This window comes from Macrobrachium rosenbergii, chromosome 52 (assembly GCF_040412425.1).
Source record: "Macrobrachium rosenbergii isolate ZJJX-2024 chromosome 52, ASM4041242v1, whole genome shotgun sequence".
Classification (NCBI taxonomy): Eukaryota; Metazoa; Arthropoda; class Malacostraca; order Decapoda; family Palaemonidae; genus Macrobrachium; species Macrobrachium rosenbergii.
Window position 1 is genome coordinate 13121921 of NC_089792.1, and position 20000 is coordinate 13141920.

Sequence of the window (20000 nt, forward strand, 5' to 3'; positions counted from 1 at the left end):
AGCTTACACACACAAAAGTATAACGTAAGTATAACCTCACCTTTGTTATATTTCATTGATCAAATCCCCGACGGTGTAATGAACACGTTAAATTTTTCTTTATTGAGACAAATTGGACGGACAACCTAACATTGCAACCTAACCAAGAGCTACTAAAAAAAATTAGGAAATAAATAAATAATCTAATAAATAGGAAGGAAAAAATGCGGTCTCAGTCACGAAGAAAAGGGAACAGGTTTTGTCTCAAGGGAAAAAAAAAAATAGTTATTAAGGATTTTTACGATTCTGAATATGTATGGCATTAGCAGAAGGATTTTTTATTTCTCATAAAAGAATACAGTCATTATAATGAAAATAAAAAGGCTCATATCCAATCAAGATATAGGCTACACGCCTTATGATGACATTTCGAAAGCATATTCCGTTCCCCTTGAACTCGCCAAATTAAGATAAGTCTCAAGATATATTCACAAGTACAAATATCCATTTTTTAAAAGAAATTCTGATAGTAAAAAAAAAAATTTTTAAATGAAAAGTAGAAACTCAGTGTATACTATATTACTGTAAATGCTTATTCAAAATTACAAATAATACAAAAGTTTGTTTGGATCAGCAAAAGATTAGACTTCTGTTTAGATATTCTGAAGAAATCATTAGAGTTAGATTTTGAACACACCGCGGAGGGATAGATATTTCTGTCCAGATGTTCTGAAGAAATCTCCTGTAAAATTAGGATGAGCTACAAAGGATAAACTGAGGTAATATAACAAAATTGTAGCTGTCTCCTTTCAGATGATTAAAAAAAAAAAAAATAATACTAATAATAATAATAATAATAATAATTAAACAAAAGTATGGTACCTGTCAAATCTCTCATAACATACCACAATTCTGAAACACCACATATTAATTCTCTCCACACTGACAAAAGGCACCTGAGATTTCTAGATCTCTGATTTCTAGATCTCTAAATATAAGCGCATTCATCTATCAACATTTAAATACATTAACTCTCCCTCTGCAAGACTGTTCCTCCAACAACTTATAAATAACGTTTGCAAAACATTACACTTTAAAGGGACTAATCTAATCCTGCTTTTCGCGCGGTGATCGATGTCATTTCAGCGGAGGCAAGTTATGGATGAGTTGGCAAGGTTGTAGTTCATGTGAGCTGCTGTGGATACTGACGATTGCTGTGGTGATAAATGGTTAATTGCCATGTAATTCATGAATTGCCCGTAAATGAAGTTAATGACTGATGATTATTACGTCATTCTCTGATAAGAATTCGGAAAATTGGTCTGGAATAATAATAATAATAATAATAATAATAATAATAATAATAATAATAATAATAATAATAATAATAATAATATAATAATAATAATAATTATTTCGCAAAAAATACATTGGAGTGAATTCTGTACATAGAAGTTAAATTACAAAATACTAAAAGTAGACAAAAAAGAAAAAAAATTATGCATGAGCTTATTTCTGACGTGTTTGCGTTGATTAGATTTTCCTGTTGTTTATCCTTATTACTTTCTGAAATTTATTTTTATCTTATGCGCCTAGTTCCCTCATTCTATTTTTTAGTTAGTATCTGATGCTTGTATCTTACTGGAAAACATCATAAATATTTAATGGAAAATATACATATATATATATATATATATATATATATATATATATATATATATATATATATATATATATATATATGTATATACATATATATGCGCATGTGTGTTTTTGTGTGTGGATGCTAATATGATGAGTTCCTATCATATATGGTAGTGTATATATATATATATATATATATATATATATATATATATATATATATATATATATATATATATATATATATATATATATATATATACATATATATATATATATATATATATATATATATATATAGATATAGATATAGATATATATATATATATAGATAGATATTCGTTGTGTGTTTGTTGACCCAGCAGGACCATTTAATTGTTTATTCGTTGAAATAACATGGCAATGGAATACAGTTATTAAACTTTCAAAAACGGACAATGATGAAATGAAGCCCATCAATAAATGAAAAATAAAATTAACTAAAATCCATAAAAACAAGTTGGCAAAGCCTGCACCTTCGTACAATCTATAAGAAATCTCAAAACTTTGCGATACAGGAACGTGATATTGAATGCTTCTATTTACGTTAGCGTCAAGAATTTTAGATATTGGCGTTAAGAATTAAATGAAAAAAAAAAAATTTAAATGAAAATTCTTACACTTTGAAAGGAAAATATTTAGACACCTGAAAATAACCAAATCTGCGAGAAAATATGTCGTGATTGTATTCCACTGATTAACACAGCAGAGTTTAGAAAAATATAATGCGTCGGGTAACTGATGTAGTACATTTAAATAATTTCAAAATTTGCAGCAAAGCCGGAAATCAAGTTGCCAAGGACATTCGGTATCTAAAAAAATATTTACACAGTAGACTATATATATATATATATATATATATATATATATATATATATATATATATATATGTATAATAAATATATATATTTATATATATATATATATATATATATATATATATATATATATATATATATATATATATATATATATATATATATTATATATCCATATATATATATACATATATATATGATATATATGTATATATATATATATATATATATTATGTATATATATATATATATATATATATATATATTATTAAAAATTTATATAAAAATTATATATATATATATAATAAATATTTATAAACCCCCAATTATATATTTATATATAACTGAACTATTTATAATCCAAATAGAAAACATACATATCATACATGTTATATATACATAAATATATATTTATTGATAGATAAATATATATACGTTGTTTATGTATATATGTTATGTATACATCATATATATTTATATATAATTTGATTATTACAAAGCTGAAAAATTTATAAAATTAAAACTTATTTGAAAAACCCAGTTTTCAAACCTGGTGTCATGAACTGAACTTTTCAAAACACAAACAGAAAACAAACCAATCATAAGTTAGCTATAAATAAATAAAGCTTTATTGACAGACGAGGAGCAACGTTGTTTTCTGAAACACGAAGATCAATATATGACACCGCTAAAGCACGTATAAAGGAATAAAAATTTATAAAGAAAAAAAATATTTTTGGAAATTTTTCAGATTTTCCGTATATATGGTAATGAACTATAGCGATCTCAGTTCACTGTGCAGAATTTGAAAGAAATCACGTTTTTACTATTTATTATTTAAATAATTATGCCGGAGGGTGCCTATATACCTGCCCTGCAAACACGTATATACATATATATATATATATATATATATATATATATATATTTATGTATACATATATATATATATATATATATACATAGATATACAAATATATATAATGTGTATGTGTATGTGCCTGTTAGCGTTTTTGGGTGCGAGTAGCGACTCTGTTTTTAATTTACAACGCCGTAAGAATCTATGAATCTAAGATCGACTTACAAGCATTAAAAACAAAGATATGAAAAGGCCTCATTATATTTTGAAAACTGATCATAGCCCGTGACTATAAAAAACAAAAGAACACTGAAAAATTTTAAAATATTGACCTGAAAAATATTATTATTATTATTATTATTATTATTATTATTATTATTATTATTATTATTATTATTATTATTATTATTATTAAGAGTACTTTGGGAATTCATGGCGTATTTATACGCAAATATTATAAAATTCTGAGTAATCATTATAAAAATTACAGACTGTATATACCAGCTAATACGATCTACTTGTTAAGTAATTTATCATTGGCCGGTTTTCTTCCTTGATGAATCGTACACAAATTTGGAAAGGAATTGGAACCAGTAAGAATTAATTAAAAGTAAGCGATGTCAGTCAACCGTCATCAATCATAAAATGGAATGGAAAAGGTCTCGGCAAAATGATGGCTAAAGTTATGAAGTCATAAAGCTATGAAAGATTGATGACAATTTCATTTCTTTCATTACGACGAGAACTAAAATGATAGACGTCATAGTTATCATTGAACAACTTATATGGTATTTAGTTTTTCTTTTGAATTTTAATTCGACTGGAAAAACGAATATTAAATGAATTTACTTTGCTCGTGATTTTGCCTGTAAATCAAGACGGCAGAGTTACTTACGTACTTAACTCACAGCAAATGCAGAAATCTTATGAATTTCATTGGAAAGGGTTATAGGCTGAGGAATTATCACTAAGGATATATTTATATGTATATTATATATATATATATATTATATATATATATATATATATATATATATATATATATATAATATATATATATATATATATATATATATATATATATATATATATATATATAATATATATACATATCATACATATATATACATATTTTTATATATACATACATTTATATATCAAAATATATATACATATACTATATAATATATATATATATATATATATATATATATATATATATATATATATATATATATATATGTATATAAAAGATATATATGGAAATAATAAAATCTATCCGCCCCAGTTAGGATTCCAACCTGCGTCTGTTGGGTTTTATGCGGGGCACATGTTCGAATTCTGGCCGCAGTAGATGGACTGATCTAATTCTCCTTGGGTGTAAGTTATCCCAAAGGAAAAGTCAATTCAGTCATAAAAGGTATTTCTGGTTTATGTAAATATATATATATATATATATATATATATATATATATATATATTATATATATATATATATATATATATATATATATATACATATATATATGTATATATATATATATATATATATATATCTTATTTATATATACATATATATATATATATATATATATATATATATATATATATCATATATATATATTTATATATTTATATAAATATAAATATATGTATATATATATATATATATATATATATATATAATAAATATAAATCTGTGTATATATATATATATATATATATATATGTGTTCATATATTCATATACATATGTATATATATATATATATAAAATTTATATATATATATGTGTGTGTGTGTATTTGTTTACATATGTATATATATGTCTATACATATATATACTTTTACATTTACGTGTCCTTATGAAATGTGTCTTATACACTAAAGGGAAACTCAGGCAGAAACGACATTCTGTTGTCATACATTATAAGTATCTATTTTCTCCCATTCATATAGGTTTTTGCACGAGAACATCGGATGACAAAAAAAAAAAAAGAAATAATAATGCTTGGCTGGACATAGTCTATTTTGATACAAAGGTGTGAAAAATGGCATTGGATTAACATACCTTTCCACAAAGACATTTTTAATCGCTATGAAAATTTGGTAATTTTATATCTAAAATGATTCTCGAGGTTTTTATTTGTGTTTCGCAATAAAAGTCATATACTTTTTCTTATTAAGACCTGTAAGGTTAAGAAAATGAGACCATGTCTGGCGTTTGACTTGAGAAAATCAAATAAAAAAATTACCGAAAATATTTCACGGCACGACAAATTGGAAAGAATATGAGAAAGCGCAGAGAACAATAATTAAAAAAAAATTAATGTATCTTTGTGAATTCGCCTGAGAAAATTAAATTTACTTTATAATGTGAGGCCGTGCCTTTGTCCCTTCCCTGGAAATAATAATTCATAATTTATTAGAAATTCCCAATCACACACATACACACACACACACACTCATAAACGGTCTATTTATCTATGTAGACAGATAGATAGATAGACAGATAGATAGATAGATAGGTAGGTAGGTAGGTAGGTAGGTAGATAGATAGATAGATAGATAGATAGATAGATAGATAGACAGATAGATAGACAGATAGGGAGATAGGTAGATAGACAGATCGATAGACTGGATAGATAGATGAAATAAAAATAGATAGATAGATAGATGAAATAAAAATAGATAGATAGATAGATAGATGAAATAAAAATAAACAGATAGATAGATGGATGAAATAAAAATAAATCTGAAAAAAATAATTATAACCTTTATTCTTTACCTGCTCGTATTCAGGGCATCTCCATCGTAGGCTTCTGTTGTGGAATCATACAAGAATCATAAAAATACATGACATGAATTCATATGTCTACAGCTATCTACGTGGCGTTGCTAACATAATCAAACAGCATGGTTTCAAACTAACTGTATAATTTGGCAGTTGTTATTTATTATATTTTGATATGAAATATATCCAGTGTCTTTTGGAATACGTGGATCATTTACAAAATTCCCCCTTTCCTGGAAAGAACCACGTTTCAGACTGTAATATCTTGATGATTTTGAATTCATCATTCAAATATAATGATCTGATATTTTGCTGAGGTACTTTAACTCATTAGGTTTTCATTGGGATAGTTTTCCTAATTTTCAAAGGATTTGGAACCTGACAAAATATTTTTAACAGTTCCAATAATTCCGACTACACCTGCTTATTCTGGTAAGATGGATGACAAAGGGAATTATTTTGCCAGGGAATTATTTTGCCAATCATTCTAAACTATTATTATTCATGATTAGAACTTTTTCAGTTTCCTCGCTAAATATATTAGCGGAAAAAATTTTCTCATCTGAAATAGAAAGGAAATTGCGACTTGTAAGAAATATGAAAACTAATAATATATTGTTCATAAGAATAATATCATCTTATATTCCTTAGAATTTTTTTTATCCTTATTACAAATGCTGGAATCCAGAATAAGTGATATTATTAATTTTAATTTTTCTGTTTTCACTAGAGAATAACTCAAAAACACTGTGGTTCATTTTTTGAGGCAATAGAACATTTTACAATATTCCTGCAAATTCTTTAAATAATTTTTATTGTTGTAAATACATTTCTTTCAAAAAGTACTTCTGCTTTACTTTCTTGAATATTTTTGAGGAATGCCTGAAGTTCAATAAATATCAAGCATGAATTACATATGACACTTCAAACATCAATCATCTATTATAAATTATAGATGTCCTTATAATTATATACTAAAAATTTATGTGCCAAATTTATGGTTTTCTCAGCATTTCTATAAATACAATACATTTCTAAATTTTCGAAAAATGCTTTTGAATATCATATAAGGTTAATAATTCTGTTATAATTATTTTTATCAATCATTTCACAATGCACCGTTCAAAGGCAAACATCAGGAAATTTGTCTTTTTGAATATCTAAAATGCTAAGATTTATTTTTTGAATTTTAAAAATGAGATATATTGGATTTTTTATAATAAAATAATGAAGGGGTGTAATGAAACCATGCATCTATAAAAAGCGTAATATATTATGCATTATGATACACAATGTTAAATAATATTATTAATAATATCAAGATATACACATCGGTCTGTCCTAGCGGTACACAGATCTGCCATAATACGTACATAGGAAAAAAATCCTACGCGTACATGAATGTCTCTCTATACGTACATAGCTGAAGGCGCAAGCGCATGCTGAGTTCGTGAAGGGACAACCACGGTGCTTGCTTGCAGCACTGGTGACGTCACATATAATTTCAGAAATTAAATTCGCTTAAAAAAAAATAATGGGTGGGGGGCCAACATGAGTTTCTGTTCAACCTACGCCCGAAAGAAATCACTTTTCTTTTGGGAGAGGGTGATTAATACGGGCGCCGTTTGAGACTAACAAGAGCATTACCTTTCAGCCCACAACACCTTCAAGGGCGTCCACGCCCTTGCAAAGACACCCAAGTCACCAAAAAAACATAACATCTCTTTGGTTTCACTAGAATAAAGATTAAAAAAAAAAATATTTCGTGTGGCGATAATGTCACCTGTATCTCATAAGACATTTTCCCGTCTTACCGCAATTATCTTTCCATATACCTGACGGAGGGGTGACCACCTTCAGAGAGTTTCATCAGAAAGCAAATCGATCAGTCTGACTTCCTAGATCACCATTTAGTATTTCGCGGCGTCGTCGTAGTACGAAGGATATTTGTAGGAAGCTCGGAATCCCAACTGGCACGAGGGATTGGTCAGGAGCCTCTGAGACTCGAACATATCACGCACGTTGGGGAATCCTCCGTCAGCAGCGCTGCTTCCGCTCGTCGTCTCCAGGGGCTGCGAGTACCAAGAGCCGTGAGATCGGGAATAGGCAGCCGCCGCCGCTGCAGCCTGCATCGTCATGCCTCCAACGGCAGCCGAGCCGCCAGTGACGGCGGCGCTGCCGCAAGCTGTCATGTCGTCGGCAGTAGCTGTGGGGAAGACAGAGGGGGCTCGGGCGTCGCTGTACTGGCAGTACCCCATGGTGTCGTAGTACATATTAGATCGGTATTGCTGTTGCTGCTGCTGCACCTCCGACAGGAGGGAAGCGGGACTCGTGTCCCCGCGGCCGACGTCCCTCGACCCTGGGACCAGGGAATCCACGCTGAACGAGGAGGCCACCTCCAGGTATGACCCCTCGTGACCTGCGCTGGATGTGGTGGTGGGCAAGCTGGTCGGCGGCAGGTGACTGTGGGCGTGTAAAGGCGGCGTGTGGGTGTGGTTGTGGAGGGGCGGCGTGTGGGTATGGGCATGTAGAGGTGGAGTGTGCCCTGCAGCTTTCACTTCCGGCAGGCATGCAGGAGGGAGGTCAGGGGAATCCAGGGGCTCTGTCTTGGGCTGACAGAGAGGGGAGAGTGGGGTTCCGCCCCCTACCTGAACGCCTTCAGCATCCGGCTGACCCCCAACAACATTCCGAGGCTGCGGCTGCTGTGCCCCTTGCTGTTGCTGCTGCGACTGTTGCTGCTGCATTGCTACGGAAGTGGCATCGGGTTGCTGAGGTCTCTGGTCGGAATCCGGTCCCGTGGGCGTGAGTTGCTGCTGATCCTGACGCTTGAGGACGTCCTCTTTGTCCCTCGTAGGGGCGGCCTCTTTCTTCTTGAAGCGCTTCCGCCGTCGGAGGTAGGAGCCGTTGTCGAACATGTTCCTGGCGTCGGGGTCGAGCGTCCAGTAGGACCCCTTGCCGGGCTTCTTGTCGTCCCGGGGGATCTTGACGAAGCACTCGTTCAGACTCAGGTTGTGCCTGATGGAGTTCTGCCAGCCCTGCTTGTTCTCCCTGTAGTAGGGGAAGCGCTCCATGATGAACTGGTAGATGCCGTTGAGCGTGACTCGCTGCTCCGGGTTATTCTGGATGGCCATCGTGATCAGCGCGATGTACGAATAAGGGGGCTTGACCATGTCCTTCGGAGGGGCGTGTTGCTGGGGGGTGTAGCCGTAAGGGTGGTATCGCCCCATGGCGCTGTATCCGTCGTAGCCGTAAGTGTTGGGCGCCATCGCTGACATCTGCTGCAGGGCAGCTGGGGGATAGGTAGCGGCAGCATGACGGTAGTAAGACTGCTGATCGCCGAACAGGGTGTGCATCTTCACAGGGTAAGCTGACCACTGGTCACACATTTTGGCTAAAAAGCATTATGTGGTCCACCCCAATTGAGGCAGACCGGACACCTCTTTGAGGGAAGATTTAAAAAAATGTTGGGGGTGGGGGCGTAGGAGAGGTCGCTGAAGAAGGAGGCGTAGTAGAAAGGAAGAGGAGAGGCGTAGGGAATAATTTTACAACGCCATCCGCTCTTCACTCTCGCTGGCTGCGCCGCCGTTAAACCCAACTCATTCAATAAATGACATCGGCTCAAACCTCCTCCTCCTCTTTTCCCTCTCTCTCTCTCTTTTTTCTGTCCACGAATATGACTCTCACAATTTACGCATCAGAATACCTGACTCGTGAGATATACACAGCACTGAACACAGCGCGAGATGAAAGGTTCTTTCTTCTTTTACCGTCGTATCACAGCGAGAAGTTGCAAAGGTGGAGATCGGGCGGGTGTCAGAGACAGCGTGTGGGCGCGAGAGGACGTTCAGAAGCCTTCGTTCGCCGTCCGTCGGGTCAGCTCGCTTGCATTCTGTTTGTCATGATGATAAATCCCAAAACAAGCTGCAGAAGAGTTCACTGTCGGCGTCGAGCAACGTGACTTAGACCGAGCTTCTAGCTAGACCTACAAACACAAACACACGCTCACGCAAAGCACGCACGCACACCCTTTTTCCGACCGGGCAGAGTTTTCACACCATTACATACAACATAAATCAGTTCACCATTATCGGCATCACGTTTCGTTATCTTTCTTAAGATAAATTTCTTTGGCGGCTCGTGACTTGATTAAAATTGAGAAAACACATCGGCCAGGTCTCTCTCTCTCTTTCTTTTTTTTTTTCCTGTGATTCCAACAATGGTAAAGAAAACAGTCTTGTTGCTATTCTAAACACCGCAAGAATTAACGGAGGGTGCTAAGTCAACAAGACTCCGCCGCAGAGCCACGGTACTCTCTGGTCCCCATCCAAAGGCCAACTGAACTATCTTAAAGTCTAGGAAAATTTACTTTAAGCCAACAGTTTAATCCTTCGCCATGTTATATTTAGTCTCCGCCCCTGACCATTTCGGCCAATGGGAGCAGCAGGTCGCCGCTCGCTCACCAATGAGTGGCCCTCTATTGTCGGCATCAGCCAATGGGAATGGCACTCGACTGAGTTATGATCTCCCGCCCCGCCCATTGATATCAGATGATTGGTAAAGCGAAGGGGGGAACAAATTACGCGGTCCTGCCCCTCGCAATTTTCCTCCCCCCCTTTAATCTGAGGGACAATTCCCAAGTCTCAGAGGGTAATTTGGTGCCAACACTTCTAACCCCTCGGCCCGGCTCGATAATCCGAGGTAAAGAGATTAGCTGCGGCTCAATAAAAGTTATCCAAACAGAGTAGTGGCAGGGGTGGGGGCAATGAAGAGGGGAGAGAGGGGGAACTGAGAGAGAGAGAGAGAGAGAGAGTAAGGAGCGAAGATAGGAAGGAAGGAAGGAAGAGAGAGAGAGAGAGAGAGAGAGAGAGAGAGAGAGAGAGAGAGAGAGAGAGAGAGATCTTCTCGAAAGGAGGGGGATGGCAAAACGGAGTTTGTGAAAACACGTCGGGCCCAAAACAGGTTTATACAGCGGTTTTAACAAATCCAGCGTAATAAAGTTGGTCGGAGGTAGTTTGGTGGGGGGTAACACAAGAACCCCCTTCTTTCTCTTGCTCACATTCAGTCTTGAACTTGAGGTCTCGGTGGGCGCGCTCTGGGTGGGCGGTGGGTGAACACCATTTAACAAAATAACAGCCCGAAAGAGAAGGAAGCAGAATGCTTGCGGCCGAACGTGCACGGACATTATTGGTGGTGTCGCCGATCTTGAGACCGAAACTGGAAATTCGCGAAACGCGTCGCAGACAAAATGAACGGAGGACGAACGTAAAGTTACGTCACGCCAAAACCTCGACGGCTGGAAAAGCGAGGACTGAATCCCGACGATCGTGCAAAATTCGGCGAAATTCATAAGCGCAGGGAAAAGGGAATAAAGTTTCCCGCAGAAGAAGAATATGAAGACCGCTTTCCAGAGCGCTTTCCAGAGGACGTGGTGCCTGGGATTCTGCTCCTCTCGACAATGGACTCGGAGGCTCCGCCCAGTTCCAGCGACGCCTGGAAAGCTCTCGATGGCGCTGTTCACCATTTGCTGTGGCTGTGCAGAGGTTGATGTCTTTATTGCATGGCGTTAGGATACGATAATAGATATCCTTTCTAATTATGACGTACTGCGTTTTACACGCAACTTTGTGCATGTGCACAGAATCATACACTTTATATATATATATATATATATATATATATATATATATATATATATATATATATATATATATATATATATATATATATATAAAACATATTAAATTATGAAATTCCTCACAAACAGAGAGACAGAACAGACTGAAAGCTTTACTGTAACACCATCACATCTTTGTTTATTAGTAGACTATCTATAAAATGTTTTCCGTCGAATCAGAGTTTTGACCAAATAAATGAATGGTGATCGTTTTTAATATTTAAAGAGGAAATTACTGCAAATTCTTTTATGTAAGCTGTCATTCTGAAATTATTCATCACTAGTAATGTATTATTGTAGTTCCTGTTACAAAGTTAATGTTGTATATTTTTTTACTACTACTACTACTACTACTACTACTACTACTAATAATAATAATAATAATAATAATAATAATAATAATAATAATAATAATAATAATTACATTCTTCTTGTCATCATAAGAATATTCATTGTCATTACCTGAAGTCACCAAATTCAAAATTTTCTATTAATATCTCTATTCCAATTCTATTCATTATTATCACAAAGAACAAAAACGGAAAATAATAATAATAATAATAATAATAATAATAATAATAATAATAATAATAATAATAATAATAATAATAATAATAAATAATCGTTACAGAATCGATGTGTAATACAAAATACAAAATGTTGATCAGAATCACAATCACATTTATGCATGTTACTTGCTCAACCTACGCGCATGCCTAAAATAAGTTTATGGATTTGTTTTCATTAAGCATCAAATCGTTCGAATCTTCATCACAAGCATATCTAAGAATTAAGCCTAATATTCATAAATAAAAAGCATTTAATAAAAACTTGAATACTAATATATACAGTAAATAAAATATGTATATATTTATTTATATATAAATATATATATATATATATATATATATATATATATATATATATTTATATATATATATATATATATACATATATACATATATTATATACACATATATGAAAAATCTATATATATATATATACCTTTGTCATTTTTTATTTTTTCGATTGCAAGTTAGCTTAACCTAACATAAAATTAGATAGAAAGATGGAATTCAAGGGAAAACAAATATCATTACAATAATATTTATTCTGAGCATAAAATGGAAGTGAAAGTTGTTGATTTGTAAGTAGATGTCTATGCAGATGTAAAATTAACCTTTACCCAGAGAAAGTATACACATATTCACTATTTAATCAATTTCAAATCTATGAATGTATAATTTTTACTAATGTATGTGCATGCCCATACTGACATGGAAACACATTTTAATATATCTATCTGTTTACCTATCTGTGTCTGTATCTAATTATCTATGTGCGTATACACACACTCACTCACTACTTGCATATATATATATATACACACACACATATGTGTATGTATATATATATATATATTTATATAAATGTGTATACAAATATATATATAAATATTTATATGTATTATATACTGTATATATATATATATATATATATATATATATATATATATATATATATATATATATATCACAATTTTTCCTATAAAGTACACACACACACACACTTCCACGTCCGGCCGCACATATATAATGTACACTTTAATCCCTTACCCCATGTATACTTATATGACAAAATTGTATATATTTACAACTTATACATTCCCTTAGTAAAGAATATGACTGTTCTTCTTTATAAGATGTTCTACATTGTATGATTATATAATGAATTCATTACAGCTATGATTAACGTATATTAAGAGACAAGAAATACAATTAGAACTTTATATTTTGCTATTTAAGTTCCCGTTTAAAGTTTAGCAGTTATAAAATAAAAATGACATATCCGTTATTATACAAAAACAACTAGCGTATGCAAATGGCTATACTTGTCAATATATGTAGATAAGAAAATTGCATCTGAAATGTATCGGTTTCCTTATGATTGGTTTTTATATATATATATATATATATATATATATATATATATATATATATATATATATATATGTATATATATATATATATATATATATATATGTATATATATACATATAAATATATATAAATATATATATGTATATATTTATATATATAAATATATATTTATATATATAATATATAAATATATATATATATATATATATATATATATATATATATATATATATATATATATACATATATATATATATATATATGTATATATATATATATATATATATATATATATATATATATATATAGAGAGAGAGAGAGAGAGAGAGAGAGAGAGAGAGAGAGAGAGAGAGAGAGAGAGAGAGAGAGAGAGAGAGATTGATAAGTAGATAGATATAAAGTGTATGCATTAAAACATATATAATATCTTATTGATGTAATATCTTATGAATTAATCAAGTGCATTATATATGAAAACATTCAGTTTCAACTATATATATGGCATGATTTTTGATAGCAAAATTTATATTGTTAAGCCTTTCACTTTATTTTCTTGAATAGTTTTCTGCATATGTTATTATTTGCATGAAGGCAATAAATAAATGCATATATATATATATATATATATATATATATATATATATATATATATAATATATATATATATTATATATATATATATATATATATATATATATATATATATATATATATATATATATATATATATATATATATATATATAATATATATATATATATATATATGTGTGTACAAAAAACTCTACAAAGTATTAGTTTTCCCAATAACTAAAAATTATCTTGACTCTACAAAGGAAAATCAATACGTTTAAAAAAATAGGTGCATTTGACACATAAAACGGTTTTTTTGCAAATATTAATACCTTTTATTTAAAGGGCGATAGAAGAATAATATATATACCTATGTATTTTATTGTCACAATTCACTCATAAGCGGAAGGGGAATAAAGAAATTTACTGTGGAACTGTTGCAGTTTACCAATAATTCATGAAAAAATTACATTTTCATTAGGACATTCGGGCCCAAAGTGAACTTACAATGTATACTAAAATCAACATTATTTTGGTAGTAATTCAAAGAATACTAAAATCACCATTATTTTGGTCGTAAATCACGGAAACTCAAATAACACTACTTTGGCAGTAATTCAAAGAAACTCAAATCAACATTATTTTGGAAGTAATTCAAAGAAACTCAAATCAACATTATTTTGGTAGTAATTCACAGAAATTCATAATAACGTGTAATACAGTGTCTGTCTTGATTGAAAGGAACTCAAATCAACATTATTTTGGCAGTAATTTTTTTGTACTCAAATCAACATTATTTTTTAGTAATTCAAACATTCAATCAACATTATTTTGCCCAGTAATTCCTAAAACTCAAATTTCTTATTTTGAAAATTAATTCACAAAAATTATACCTTTATCAACATGCATGATTACTGGTCGTAATTCAATGAAATTCATAATAACAATAAATAAGTCTGTCTTGATTGAATAAAAAACAGTGGATTTTTTGTACTTTTAATATCTCACGCCAAACATTATTTAGTTATAACCAGAAGTTCAATCAATCAGTCTAATATCCTAAAACTGCTGTTTCTTGAAAGTCTATACAGAAAATTTTCAGAGTTGAATTATCCCTTTCTTGTAAGATCACTACAATGCAAACATAAAAACAATAAATAATAAGAATGAAAATATAAAAACAGTGGATTGTTTAGACCATAAACATGTTACCATTATTTAGCTATGAAGTTTTATCATTTAATTCAATATTCTTGAGAATAAGACTGTAAAACCGTACGCAGGCATATTTAAAATAAAAAGCCGATGTCTCAGCCATAAACGTTTAGTGAGCTATGAAGCCTTTATTATTTTTATCTTTGTGATCAATATTCTTGAGAATAATCCGATTGTAATTATTATGACGGTGTCTATATCATATCTGTTTTTAAATTATTATTATTATTTTTATTGAAATTATTATTATTATTATTATTATTATCCATGTTCTGTAGCCTTGTATTTGACAATTAAAAGCAAAATTTTATATTATTATTATTATTATTATTATTATTATTATTATTATTATTATTATTATTTCAACATCCTATAGTTGCATATTTCCAAAATTAAAAACAAAATTTGTTAACATTATCATTTGTTCTACATTATATAGCTACGAGTATATCTAAAAAGTAATTAACTGAAAAGAACCCATGGTGAGTAATAAAAAATGAAAAATTATTATTATTATTATTATTATTATTATTATTATTATTATTATTATTATTATTATTATTATTATTCTCTTAGGTATAATGGATATCTCAGTGTTATCATAAATTTTTTTAGCATTACTCTCAAGATTATAATCATTAAGATGAAATAATTTTTCATATCGCTCCTATCATCACAAATAACAGGACGGATAACCGCGATTATAGGGTAGGTGATAATTCCACCGGTGTTGTATTAACCTTAAGACTATCAATTCACTGATCATTAACGGATTATCTCGTTGTAATGGAAATAGTGGCATTTTTTTCTTTCTTGATTTTATCATCATATTCCTCATTATTATATTAATTCTGTTGATTGTGGAACTGAGACAAAATAATTGTGCGGTTATAAATTTTATATGAAGAAATGTTGATAATAATAATTCCATCGCTATTTCAAATCACATTATTGTTGTTAGGAATTTCATGAAAAATAATATAACTGAAATAACAATGAAAATCATTACAATGAAAATAGATGTCTTTACTGCTATTATTATTATTATTATTATTATTATTATTATTATTATTATTATTATTATTATTATTATTATTATTATTATTAATTTAAAGAAAATTAATGTAACTAAAGTAACAATGTAAATAATTACACTGAAAATAGATGCCTTTACTATTATTATTATTATTATTATTATTATTATTATTATTATTATTATTATTATTATTATTATTATTATTATTACCACAAAGTTTCAATAAGGTCTAAAATTTTCTGATTGAATTATTATTATTATTATTATTATTATTATTATTATTATTATTATTATTATTATTATTATTATTATTATTATTATTACCCACAAGGTTTCAAAAGATTTAAAATTTTTTTCACTGGAACTCAGACTATTATTATTATTATTATTATTATTATTATTATTATTATTATTATTATTATTATTATTATTATTATTACTATTATTATTATTACTACCCACAAGGCTTCAAAAAGGTCTAAAATTTTCTGATTGAAGCTCAGATTATTATTATTATTATTATTATTATTATTATTATTATTATTATTATTATTATTATTATTATTATTACCCACAAGGTTTCAAAAAGGTCTCAAATTTTCTGAATGAAATTCAGACATTTATGTTAGTATTCAAATGCTTAATGGAAAACAACTGTTACCAAACTAAACGAGATTATGTCGCCATTAATGTCATATAAAATACTAAACAATTTAAATATATTCTATTTTGCGTGTTTTCGAAGTTACTGCCGTATCATAAAGCTGAAATTAATAATAATAATAATAATAATAATAATAATAATAATAATAATAATAATAATAATAATAATAATAATAATAATGTAATACAAGGATAATCTGTTAATAAAATGATTTTTATATCTTGAGTTTTTTTTAGTTTTTCTTGTAATTCTCTTTTCCTGCACGTTTATATTGGTTTTTGCTTTTCTTGTAATTCGCTTCTACTCCTTCCAATAATTGGTAATAATTGAAATAATAATAATAATAATAATAATATTATGTTTTGTTTTAAAGGACGGTTGCGTTGTGGGAAATGATTTTATATTGAGTGTTTTTTTTATTTTTTATAATCCGCCTTTCCTGCACGTCAATATTGGTCAGTGCTTGTAAGAGGGCCTACTTCTTTCCAATAATAATAATAATAATAATAATAATAATAATAATAATAATAATAATAATAATAATAATAATAATAATAATAATAATAATAATAATTAATAATAATAAAAATAATAATAAATATCACTGTAAATTATAAAATAAACTGTCTTTCTGTGATTGAATCGAAATAAACAGATGAAATAAAAAATAATATATAACCAAAGAGCATTAAAAATTAACATGAGGCTACATAGTAAAGCTATACTGAAACGTGACTACCCAAAACCATCGCAGATACATAATATATTTAATACTTGAACTTCGTTGAAAACAAGCATTCTTAGTAAAATCGCCTTTCTTAGGAAACAAAATGACACACTTGTTCGTTGCGGTCAGGAAAAATGTTTGATCTTGTCTGATTTCATTTTATTTATATAAAAATTCAGAAATCAAAAGTTTTGTGGATTATGCCTTCGTTATTTATAAGGACCTTTGAATGCTGAATTGATGTATTTAAATTTATTTTAAGATATGGAGTAGGAAATTTGGTTATTCATTTCTAGATGTTCTGATATACAAGAATAAAGATATATTTGAACCTTTTGTAGTTAGATACAGTACACATATCAGATTGGTGTTGTATTATTTTGCTAAAAATTCTGTAAATCAAGTTCATTATGTACTTTGATAGTTAGAGCGAACAGCCACTGTTCCGACTGTAAAGTGTTACATCATATATAACCATTTTCATCTGAAATTTTTTTCCTAAGAATTTATATCCTACTTTCGTCTTCTATAAAATTCTGGATTTTTTATGAAAAAACTCCTTCTAATACCGATATACTGTACTATAAATAATTGGTAAAAGTATGCCAAATTACCTTACCTAGAACACATTAATTACCTTTTTCGTAAAAGGTTTCAGGAATATCATAAACGCAGGCTTCCTCAGACCTTTTTCCATTTCAGTTTTCTGTAAAAGAAAACTATTGTGCCGGCTTTGTCTGTCAGGCCGCACTTTTTCTGTCCGCCCCCAGATCTTAAAAACTACTGAGGCTAGAAGTCTGCAAATTGTTATGTTGATCATCCACCCTCCAATCACCAAACATACCAAACTGCAGCCCTCTGGCCTCAGTAGTTTTTATTTTATTTAAGGTTAAAGTTAGCCATGACCATGCATCTGGAACCGCTATAGGACAGGCCACCACCGGACGGTGGCTGAAAGTTTCACGGTCCGTTGCTCATACAGCATTATACGCTGTAAAGAAAACTCGAGTGCGCCGAAGAAACTTCAGCTCATTTTTTTACTTGGTGTTTATACAAATCCATTTCCTCGCGAGAGAGAGAGAGAGAGAGAGAGAGAGAGAGAGAGAGAGAGAGAGAGAGAGAGAGAGAGAGAGTTGCTCTTCCTTTCAACCGTAATTTCCACTTTCTAAACCAACTTTCTCTGCCATAAGGGAAAACAGTTTCATCCAGGAATGACCTTTCACTAACCGGGATTTTTAGGTTCCATCATTTTACTCGAATAGATTTCAACCCCCAATTAAAGGGCCTTTGTTAATAAAGGTGAAACTACAGGTGAGTGACAAGAGATCTAGTCTACGATTGGCATTTGTTTAATCTGACCCGTCTGTTGTATGTATGTATGTATGTATGTATTTATGTATGTGAGTATGTATATATATATATATATATATATATATATATATATATATATACATATATACATATATATATATACATATATATAATATATATATATATATATTTATATGATATATATATATATATATATATATATAAATACTGTATTAAGACATTAAAGATTCAAAAAAGTAAGACATGAAAAATCAAATTAAGAAAAATAATTCAAACACTGAACAAGCATATATATATATATGAATATATACCCTACTGTGCTTGTCCAATGTTTGAATTATGATGTCCAAATCAATTTTCCTTACTTTGATTTCTTTATGTTTTCTTCCTTTCTTCCAATCTTTAATTCTCATGCACTACTATTTTTTTATTATATTTGCTTTCATTTATCTATTTAGTTGAATGTAATGCGCAGACAGACAATATACTGTGTTGCAGATTCAATTATTTTTCTGGCTTTCTTTTTGTCATTCATATCAGACCCATTGATTAAGTTTTTAATCCCGAAAGCTCTCAAAATAAAATGCTCGTCATAGATTAACAATATTATTTAATACCAAGGGTAATATCAAAGGTAATACATACATACATACAAACATGTACATGTATACATGTATGTATGTATATGTATGTATATATATATATATA

The 20000-nt window shown here is 30.2% G+C and overlaps 2 protein-coding genes across 3 annotated transcripts in view; one reads left to right on the top strand and one right to left on the bottom strand.

The window, feature by feature from the left end:
• Nucleotides 1-7387: 7387 nt before the first annotated feature.
• LOC136833691 (forkhead box protein C1-A-like) lies at nt 7388-10473 on the bottom strand. Its single transcript, XM_067095884.1, has one exon. The coding sequence runs from the start codon at nt 9516-9518 to the stop codon at nt 8043-8045; it is 1476 nt and encodes a 491-aa protein (XP_066951985.1). The 5' UTR covers nt 9519-10473; the 3' UTR covers nt 7388-8042.
• Nucleotides 10474-11186: 713 nt separating this feature from the next.
• The window catches only part of LOC136833692 (uncharacterized), an 84221-nt gene continuing 75407 nt past the window's right edge, over nt 11187-20000 (top strand). Inside the window, exon 1 of one of the 2 annotated variants that reach the window (XM_067095886.1) lies at nt 11187-11672. The gene's annotated coding sequence lies outside the window, so the exon portion shown is untranslated. The remainder of the gene's footprint in view (nt 11673-20000) is intronic. The other variant, XR_010851565.1, reaches the window with a different exon arrangement.